The 10,941-nt window shown below is 41.6% G+C and overlaps 1 protein-coding gene across 1 annotated transcript; it reads right to left on the minus strand.

Annotated features, from left to right (window-relative positions):
- Positions 1-513: 513 nt before the first annotated feature.
- Positions 514-3,659, minus strand: LOC104891645 (hypothetical protein). Its single transcript, XM_010677368.4, has 2 exons — positions 3,354-3,659; positions 514-1,061 (listed from the first exon to the last, which is right to left on the minus strand). The coding sequence occupies exons 1-2, from the start codon at positions 3,547-3,549 to the stop codon at positions 781-783; spliced, it is 477 nt and encodes a 158-aa protein (XP_010675670.2). The 5' UTR covers positions 3,550-3,659; the 3' UTR covers positions 514-780.
- Positions 3,660-10,941: the final 7,282 nt, after the last annotated feature.

Below are 10,941 nucleotides of genomic sequence, written 5' to 3' on the forward strand. Positions count from 1 at the left end.
AAAGAGAGAAATCACTAAGAAATGACACACCCTGCTTTAATGCTTAAATCACAGAAAGACAATTGCTTTCAACAACAATCTTGGAGAGCCCATGATCGATGCCCCACTTCACGCCGGCCAACATCGCTTTGGCTTCCGCCACACGCACCTCCCAACACACCCCATATTGAACCGCAGCACACCCCAGCACCGAACCACCCTCGTCCCTGCACACAATGCCCAAACCACTTCCCCACTCGCCTAAGAAACCGGCATCCACATTGATTTTCACCCAGCTCGCAGCAGGCCTCACCCATGAGGTGGGATGGACCACAACAGTCCTCGCAGGCTGCAGCGCCGCACGTGACGCGGCCTCTAGCCCCGAGGTTAGAGTATGATTGTCTTTATCTATGTTATTGAGTTTTGTCATTCCCCCTACTTACAAATAATAACCACTAAACGTGAGTGTACTTTGAAGTCTGATCAAAGGTTCTTCTCCTTACCACTTACCAGTTACCATTAGAAGAAAAAAAATAATCGTAAACTCGGAAATCCATCTTTAAATATCAACACACAAAAAATCCAGCTTTTGTCATTGTTTACAGTAGTATATTAATATACTTCAACGTTCAACCTCCACTATCCCTAAGCAAAGTACCATTATAATCCAACATATACACACACATACAGATGATTTCAACCATATAGTAGTAAAACAATAACTTAAGCAGCAACTCATTTATTTATCTTCAATCTGTGTGTAGCAGGCAGGCTCTAAATTACACTATGTAACTTAGTAGCTTAGCAATACATTGGGGTATTAGCAAACCGATAAACAAAAGGCTTCAGAGTGTAAGCACGACCCGAAGGACGCTTATATGTGAACTTGACACCCAAGCTGCCATCCCTAAGATGACTACACTGCTCATGAAAGCTGCTGATTGGTCGTGCTAGGCACGCATCCCAACGTTCGCTTTCAGACATTGTTTCTGCGACTGTATAAACTCCTTTGGAATCGGTGAACGCCTGATAGTTCACAACCTCCCCAGATTTAGTTATGCACAGGACAGCTACTTCAGCCCCTGCATATGATTAGATGAATAGGTCAGTGATTCCAGTTGCAATCATAGTTAAAGACCTTGTAAGCTTTATTATCCTCCTATACATTAGACCAATGCATAATCGCTAGGTCAATTACGCATTGTTAAATCTGATAGATGTTCAAAAATCAGCTATCTATGGCCTCTTTTTACTTTTATACTTACTCTTAAATTACAAACTTCACAATTGTTTAGTGTCTACCCATGAATCCCAATTTTGGAACCTTCAGCTTCCACCAATCTGTCCTACTCTATTCTTATATTCGGACCTCAATTAAATCATGCTCAAGATATGGAACCTCCTAGAACCATAACACTGCTTCCATTAATATGTATCAGTAAAGTATAAACTGCCATTAACATTTAAATCTATATCGGATATAATCACTGACCACTGTTGTGGTGAATTTCTTTCAACCAATTGTAGCATTTAGGTTTAAAAAGTCAAGAGGTATGTAAGCTTGTTACTTTGAACTTTAAGAAAAATATACAACCTTCAAAAGTTCGGACATTGTTAACGCAGAAACAACATATAATACGATAAGTGGGATAGAGGTACAGGTAAAGGGATGATTTCATGTTAACAAATCAGACAGTAACTTCAGAGCCCTCAGACGAGCAAGAGAACTCTCATGAGCTTTAAGCATTCCTTACAACTCTTATAGCAAAAACGATCTTCAGTCATCTTAAAGGAAATAAAGTCCTTTCATTTTTCAAGAAGTGGAGTTAGAAATAAAACAGTCATCAGAATAATAGCTGGAAAAAAACACTATCACTAAGATGTACAATTCATTTACCTATGACCAAATGACTTATGACTTCCTCACAGAAGAACACGATATCAGCACACTTTAAAGGGATTTCAATTAAGACTTGTCGTGTTCAAGTGTATGGAGAAAAATGAAGGCAAGACACTATAGATTTAACAGTTGAGGTAATGTTGATGACGAAACTCAAATTTTTCAGCACCATGATAGACTTTATATTAGGCAACAATTAAATAAAAAAACGAAAAGATCGTTGTGCACTTTGATAGACTTGATATAAAGCAACAATTAGATAAAAAAATTTGAATAGATCATTGTGCACTTATGCTGAAGAAAAGAAGCACATAGAAAGGAGATATTTTTATGTTCTAGAATAAAGTTGAGCTAGAAGAACATTATGGATGAATCAGTAGCAGAAATTTCAGTAGATGAGGGAGTTGGTGTAGCTCATTTCTTTAAAAGAGGAAATAACTGCAGCATGCTAGCAGATCGCCACAAAGTTTTTTTTTTGAGAGGCAGAAACTTCAGTATCTGTACAAGTTTTTAATGACCCTAAAGTACAGGAAAGACTATCGTTTAAGCTTGCCTAGAAGAAATGAACACGAGAAAATCCCTAAAAGTCCCTTGCAATTGGCTAATACTCAACATGGTTGCAACTTGCAACTGCAATCACAACAATTGCTACTCATATATCCACATTCCACAAGAGCTCTCTTCTATAATTTGATTATTAAAACAATTCCACCAAGGTAAATTCCACCATTTTCAAGTGTCTGCCATCAAGAATCATACGAGCGAGCATTTACATGAGCTCACACTTAATTCAAATCAAGAACTAGAATTATCTTCCAATCAAACTCCTCACATTCAGCTCTTCCAAGATGAAAAGATTTACACACCAATCTAATCTAAGGTCAAATTGCAATGATACATATAAGAAAAATGGCAAAGACACAACTGAATGTCTAGGTACTCCAACATCATCTTTAACGGATACCGCCAGCAAAAATCTGGATATATCCAACTTTACCCTTAGTCCCCTACAGTCGGATTAATCGATGGTAATGGTAATGGTAATGGTAATGGTAATGGTAATGGTATCAAATGTACTCCATTTTTACAAAGAAAGTAGCATGCCAAACAAATATCTAGCAATTACTTGTCCAAATCAAAACTATCCTCAATCAAGAGAATCCATAACTCCACAAACATCACTAATGTCAAATTTATCATTTCATACTGTGGATACTGTCGGTAGCACCAACAACAGAACAATCAAAACTGTCGGCGCAACAATGATCTTAATACAAAATCAACACTTACTTCTGCTAATCCAAAAACCCACTTCATATTAGCAATACTTAAACCCATTTTACATACAAACAAACCCCAAAAATTGAAACTTACACTAACACAGAATATATAAAAAGAAAAACTAGTAAATTATATAGTCAGGAATTATAAACAGCACATATGATACAAAAATAATGAAGAAAAAAGGCGTTACCTTCAAGAACATGATCTTCAGGGCCAATAGAAGAATCCCCACAAACATCACAAACAACTCTGCCACGAATTTCACCAGTCCAAGCAAGGGTTGTGGGAGTAAGCAATAATAATAAAAGCAGTAGTTGTGTAAATGTATTAATACTACAAAGTTTACACTGAAGAGAAGTATACAATTTATTGGTTTCTCTCTCCATTTCCTACGCTGTTGATTGTAGGAAGAAATGAAGTTGAGTCTTTTGGTTTAGGTGATTGCTTCTAAGAATTGTTTTGGGGTTTGGATCTGCTTCTAATAAGAATTTATTTTAGACTTTAGTATGTTTCACTTCAATTCAACCACTTTGACTTTTCTAAGTAGCTTCTTGTCACTATCTTGTTGTATACCACTTCTCTTTCAAATTAATTGTTACACCTACACTTTTCACGCATGCCAATGCAAAATTTTGACGACATATATCTTTAGTTTTGTATTTGTAAAAATTATAAAAACTACCTATTAATAAAATACATACTAATACGAATCTAACAAGATCCCACATAACTATGTTTTTATTCACGTATAAATCACAAACGAGTGTCAAAGTGCAATTTGTGAATAGTGTAAAATGTCAAAGTGTAACAATTAATTTAAAACGGAGGTAGTATACTTTTGTTATATCCACTCCGTTTCTTTTTTTTTTTTTTGACTTACACATTTACAATTCGTCGATATATATTTCTTACTGCTGATATATGTAAATATGTAACTACATATTAGTAAAAAAAAAATTAAGAATTTGATATTATTAACTACTAATCGAGACGAATCTAATAAAAGCACATGATCATTTTTGGTACTCATTATTCAATTACTAATTTCAGTACTCATCTAATAAAATATTTTCGGTAGTTTTGAAAAAAGAAATCAATTGGAAGATATATCCCCAATGTTTAATAGTATTCCTCTAGGAAAATTTATATTACACCCACATCTCTTTTTTTTGCTCATTTGAAATTTTCCAAAAGTCCAGGAGAGAGACTCTCTCTCATCCGAACTCCCCCCTGACTCCACAAATCCCCCCCCCCCCCCCCTCCCTCCCTCAACCGCCCTCAAGGCCCTAAGTGCGCAACCTCTCCGGGCCCCCTCCGACAGAATCCCGCTGGTTCAAGCTACGGCAGCGATAAGTATTGACCCAGATCCTCCTCCTTCTCCGGGTAAGTTAGTGAATTCCTCGCCTATCTCCCCTGAACTGATTCTATCCTATAAAGAAGTCATCCACTCTGATCCTGGGGGGCAAGACAACAGTTTATCTCAATGTATTCCTTTGGGATTACCTCCCCTGCCCTTTGCAACCTCCTCCCCGGATGTCTGTATGGAAGATGAAGTTTTTATTCCATTTTCGGAGGAACAGTATAGAGACCTTGTGAAACCTTGGTCAGAAGCTGTCATCTGTAAAGTGGTGGGTAGATCCTTTTCCATGGATTTCATTAAAAAAGAATTGGAAAAGATGTGGTCATGGTCTGCCCCAATGGCAATGGTATCATTGGGAAAGGGGTTTTATAACGTCAAATGTAAGTCGGATGAAGAAAAATCTCGGATCCTTGCTGGTGGGCCATGGTGTATTATGGGATCCCTCTTATGGGTGCAGCCATGGGAGCCCGGTTTCAAACCTTCACAAGCTTCTATCACCATGTATCCCATTTGGTTGAACTTGCCAGAGTTACCCATTGAATTTTTTAGAAGAGAGGTGCTGGAAAAGATAGGGAACTGAGTAGGGAAGATCATTAAGATTGATGCCCATTCTCTTGACGGAGAGAGAAAACAGTTTGCGGCTCTCTGTGTTCTTATGGAGGCTAATAGCCATACGCCGACTCGGGCATGGTTGGGGAAAACTTCCCAGGACATTGTGTATTCGGATAGTCCGTGGGTGTGTCATCGGTGTCGGAAAGTGGGTCATACCACCCGTAAATGCACGGTGAGTGGCCCGATCCCTGAAGTAAAACTGGTAGCAAATTATCTTCAAGGAACCAGGATGTCTGGTAAGGGTGGTAAGGAAAAGGATGAAGAAGGGTGGGTCCATGTGGGGGAAAAAAAAGAAAGATAATAGAGAAAAGTCAATGGGCCCAAGAAGAGTTACCAAAAATAATTCCAGATGGACTCCAAAAAAAGAGGTGGAGAAAAGTAACCCAATAACGGCGGAAGCTTCTGCAAGTCAGCACCTTGGAAAAGACAAAAATATAGAAAAATTTGCTGGAGTTGTAGAAGGTAATTTATCTCGAGCTGAACAAAACAGATTTTCTGTTCTGATTGAGGAGCCTACTTCAGTCTCTCTCTCCCCCTTAGCCTCCAATTCTTCGAAACGTGCCATCTTCCCATCCCATCACTGTTCCTCTCCTATCATACACTCTTCCTCTGTGCCCCCAAAAAATATGGCCAACCCCTCCTCTGTACCGTTAACTAAAGCCAAGTCTCCTTTAAATATCACAGCCTCCCCAAATACCCACAACACTACTGCTCTCCCTCCCTCCTCAAACCAAAATTTAAAAATCCAAATACACCAGGAGGATGATGATGCCTCGCGACCTCGAGTTTCTGGACCTGTCCGGATCTTCATCCCCACCCCCCCTCGATTCTCCGCCACCCTCACCGCCGGAACCGAGGGTTGTGATCACTCAGGCCCGGAACCCAGTTGTTTTCAACAGGTCAGTAAGACCCCTCCTACCGAAACTATCCATGATGTCCACAGATTATTATCTCCCGGACTCCCTGGAGGAGCCCAACGAATTCCATACCGAGCTGACCTTAGCGTCAGTGAAGAAGCTGATAGCAAACCCATATGTCCATCCCGAGGAAGCGGAACACATGATGATGTACACGGGCTCCCAATTCCGCCCTGCTCATGTCCCGCAAGTGATGGATGTTGTCCACCTTCCCCCTCTACTGAGAATCTTCCTATCATGGTTTCTCCTGAAAGAGGTAGGAGTAAGAACGAAGAAAGACAACTCCATCCTCACCAACTTGGGACCGTGGATAGACCCGCTTCCTCTCCTACCACTAGTCCGAACAATCTTACTTGTGAAAACAAGGGAGGTACGTATGATTGCATTAAGCAACACCAACGCGCTCATGCTTGCGCGCCTTCACTGCCCCTTGAAACAATTGGGATCCACGATGTCTTGGGGAGAGGTAAAAGGCAAAGGAAACCCGCGAGAAGCCGAGATAGCCCTTTGGCCACATCGAAAAATGTGGACATGCCCTCGAACCAGAGTCGAAGTCGATCCATGGGCAGTAGGAAACGAGGGGTGTCTCAAGATGCTCATGGACAAGCCATCACTATTTCGGGGAATGAATGTGCTATTTTGGAATGTTAGGGGAATCGGTCGCCCTTCTTTTAAACCGAATTTTAAGCTCCTCATGCAGCAACACTACTATCCGTCCATAGTGATTTTGGCGGAAACATGGGTGGGGAGGGAGAAGACTGAGGATATCATTAGGGATCTGGGTTATGATTCGTGGCACTTGCTTGAACCAGTGGGATTTGTTGGTGGTATTCTTCTCCTATGGAACTCCTATGCACTGGATTTTCAGGTCATTGGAGAAGGTGCCCAGGGAGTCTACGGCGTGGTTGAGGTAACTTCTTCCAAAGTTTCTTTTGTTTTATCTGCTATTTATGCCAGTACTAAATTTAAATATAGAAAGTTGTTGTGGAATGACCTGATTAATTTCGCGCGAGATGTGAATAAATCGTGGTTGGTAGTTGGTGACTTTAATGAGATTGTTAACCCAAACGAGAAATTGGGTGGTCGACCTGCTTCTAGAAATCGAATGGATCTTTTTGCCGAAACCATGGACCGCTGTAACTTAATTGACCTGGGCTTTAATGGGCCAAAATTTACCTGGTCCAACAAAAGAAAGCGTATACCAATCTATGAGAGACTTGATAGGGGGTGGGTGAATTCAGAATGGTTCCAAACCTTTCCAGACTCAAACTTGTGGCACCTTCCTAGGATTACATCGGACCAGTGCCCTATTCTAATCCAATTCCAGAATGTCTTGTTTAATAGGGGAGTGAAACCTTTTCGTTTCGAACCTATGTGGCTCCTAGATGAAAGGTTCAAAGATGAGGTTGTAAGAGCTTGGCCTGCCCAGAGTAGAGATATCCAAGGGAAGTTGAGGACGTTGAGAGATCATTTAACTAACTGGAATAAAAATGTGTTTGGGAATATTTATAGGAGGAAGAGACATATCCTAGCCCAGCTTAATGGTGTGCAGATTTACCTTCAGTCGAACCCAGGGTCTAGATTCCACCAGGATTTGGAGACCTCCTTGCAGGATGACCTACTGAGTACCCTAGAGCAAGAAGAAACATTGTGGAGAACTAAGAGTAGACAGGAGAGAGTCCATGAGGGGGAAAGAAACATGGGTTATTTCCATAGGAGTGTCTTGATTAAGAGAAATTTATCTCGCATTAATTGCTTAAGGGACGAGGTAGGCAATGAGATCCAGGACCAAGAAGGTATCCATACCCTGATTGAGTCCTTCTACCTGAACCTGTACTCGTCTGATCATGTGCTATGTACGAGGCAAATGCCTGTATCTACCCAGACCATTGGGGTGGGGAATATCCCTAACCTTGAGGAAATAAGAAGGGCCTTGTTCAGTATGAAACCGCTTAAGGCGCCTGGGCCCGATGGTTTCCATCCTATTTTCTTCCAGAAAACTTGGGACCTGATTGGGAAAGATGTCCGCGCTAGTATTCAGGAGTGGTTCAAGCAGGGGTGTATCCCTGAAAGTCTATGTCATGCGTTAATCTGTCTAATTCCTAAACAACCTTCTCCTGAGTCTGTAAAGCAATTTCGTCCTATCAGCCTGTGTAACACGCTTTACAAGCTTGTCACAAAAATTTTGGTCTCCAGATTGAAACCAATCATCCCAGCCTGGATCTCCCAGAACCAAAATAGTTTCATCAAAGGGAGGGGGCCTGACATCAACCTTGTTGTTGCCTCGGAAGTTCTTCACTCAATGAATAAGAAAAAGGGGAAATGGGGGTGGTTTGCCTTAAAAATTGACTTAGAGAAAGCTTATGATAGGGTGGAATGGTCTTTTGTTAGAGAATGCCTGCATTATCATAACCTAGATAGTGAATCAATCAAACTGATTATGGATTGTGTCTCTAAGGCGTCCTCCGCAATCTTGATAAACGGGCGTAGGACGGAAGGGTTTCAGCATACTAGGGGGCTCAGACAAGGAGACCCCATGTCTCCTTATCTGTTTAATATCTGTCTGGAATCTTTAACAGGTATGATCAATGAGGCTTGTTCTAAGGGGGAGTGGACTCCTTTTGGGGTCGGAAGGAGGCACGTGCCGGTATCTCACCTTCTTTTTGCGGATGATCTCTTGTTGTTTGGGAGAGTTGATGAACAAACGGCGTTCACTGTTCGTAGGGTGTTAGAACGTTTTTGTGAGGTGTCGGGGCAAAAAATCAATGAGGCCAAGAGTAAGCTGATCTTCTCAGCTAATACTAGTTGCGAGCATAGGGGTCTGTTTATCGACACGTTGGGCGTGGAGGAAAGTAAGACCCTAGGGTTGTACTTAGGCCTCCCTATATCCCATAAACGCCCGTCGCGTAGCCAGGTCCAATTTGTTGTGGATAAGGTTAGAAGTAGGCTAGCGAATTGGAAAACCAAGTACTTGTCGAAAGCTGGGCGACTTTGTCTAGTTTCTTCCACTCTTGCAACAATCCCCGCATACTACATGCAGCCCTCTGTCCTTCCGGCCAAGACCCTGAATGACTTAGATAGTGTTTGTAATAACTTCTTATGGGGAGATGAGGGGGGAAAGAGAAAAATTCATTTGGTCAATCGTCAAAAGACATACCTTCCAAAAGATCGGGGGGGTCTGGGAGTTAGATGTCAGGCTTGGATGAATATAGCCTATATGGCGAAGTTAGGCTGGAAGGTTTACCAAGGCCCCCCCCAACCTAGCACAGGAGTGTATTAGGTCCAAGTACATTCATGATCAAGGTGCCACTAAGTTTAAAAACGGGTCTGTAGTATGGAAGAATATTGGGAAAGGATGGGACCTGCTTACTCAGAATAGTGCTTAGCACCTGGGGAATGGTGAAACTATAGATTTCTGGCATGATGATTGGCTATCGATCGGTCCCATCAGGAATTGGATTCAGGGGCCTCTTACTCTGGACGAGGAGAATAGGAAAGTGTGCAGTTTTGTTTCGGGGGGTGAGTGGAACTTTGCTAGTCTCTCAATGACACTTCCCCTGGACATCATGCACCGCATCCAGAGTATCCCTGCCCCTCAGGAATCAGCCCAGGACGATCTCCTTATTCCTAACTTTGTCACGAATAAAGGCTTTGCTTTAAGCTTGGCCTACTTCGCTCTTCTCCCTGATCCTCAGCCGGGGGAGGGGGAAAACAACCTCAAGTGGATATGGGATAGTCTCGTTGAGCCCAAGTTGAAGTTCTTCATGTGGCTCGTATGGCAGGATAGGATTCCCCATCGTCAATTGTTGACTATTCGTCACATTATTCACGACCCACTATGTCCAAGTTGTGGCCACCATATTGAAAACTCGTCCCATGTTATTAGGGATTGTCAAACCATAGAGTCTATTTGGTCTAAACCTGATATTCCCCAATTCGAGGTTCCCAATTTCAAAGCCTGGATCAGGAGCCATATGGTCTATAGGGCTGAGTTTCGGGGCCTTCCCTGGAAATGGGTCTTTCCCTACCTTTGTCATGAGATATGGAAAGACCGTAATACGTGTGTTTTTAAGGACAAGGACCCCTCTCATGTGAATTGTATTATTACCCGTGCCCTGTCTATGGCTAGAGATCTAAGTACTAATGTAGGGCTCAATGGCCTTTCATCCATTTCCCCTGAGCTAAAGTTTACCCACCCCCGGGAATATCTCATGATACATGTCGATGCTTCTTTTGTTGGGCCAAGGCAAGTGGTGGGAATTGGTGGGGTTGTCCGTCAAGGCGGGGGTCAGTGGAATATAGGTTTCGGTAAAAAGATTTTTGCTAACAACTCTTTGATGGCAGAGCTCCTTGCAATTCTGGAAGCAATTCACTTGGTGGAGGCATATAACTTGAGGCCTTCTTTTATATATTCTGATTGTTTGAATGCAGTTAATCTAATACTTAGTGAGGAACCTGCTGACATTTACTTCAATATAATCAACGCTTGCAGGCAGCAGCGACGGACACCGCAAGAGATTCAGATTAAACATTGTAATAGGCAGTTTAACTATGTAGTTGATAGTCTTGCTAAAGCCTGTAGGGCTATGGATGCTGAATGTTTGGAAACTAGGTTTTTCCCCCACCCCCCTAGTTGCTGTATTGAATACTTAATTTCGGATTGTAATATTTTGAACACTGCTATGTAAGGTTTGGTTAATTTGTTTACCAAAAAAAAAAAAAAAGAAATTTTCCAAAAGTGTAAATGAGCAAACTTATTTCTAATCACTTATGATTATTGTCCAAATGAGCAAATTTTCTCAGATGGACAAACGCTTCTACTCATCTGGAAAAATGACAAACACGGTTGCTAAATGAACAAACATTTTCGCTCATTTCTTTAATATTGA

This window comes from Beta vulgaris, chromosome 4 (genome assembly GCF_026745355.1).
Source record: "Beta vulgaris subsp. vulgaris cultivar EL10 chromosome 4, EL10.2, whole genome shotgun sequence".
Taxonomy (NCBI): Eukaryota; Viridiplantae; Streptophyta; class Magnoliopsida; order Caryophyllales; family Amaranthaceae; genus Beta; species Beta vulgaris.

Coding starts and splice junctions, on each gene's coding strand:
- LOC104891645 (XM_010677368.4), bottom strand. CDS start 3,549: ATGGAGAGAGAAACCAATAAATTGTATACTTCTCTTCAGTGTAAACTT. Junction 1,062..3,353: donor TGAAGATCATGTTCTTGAAG/GTAACGCCTTTT, acceptor AATCATATGCAG/GGGCTGAAGTAGCTGTCCTG.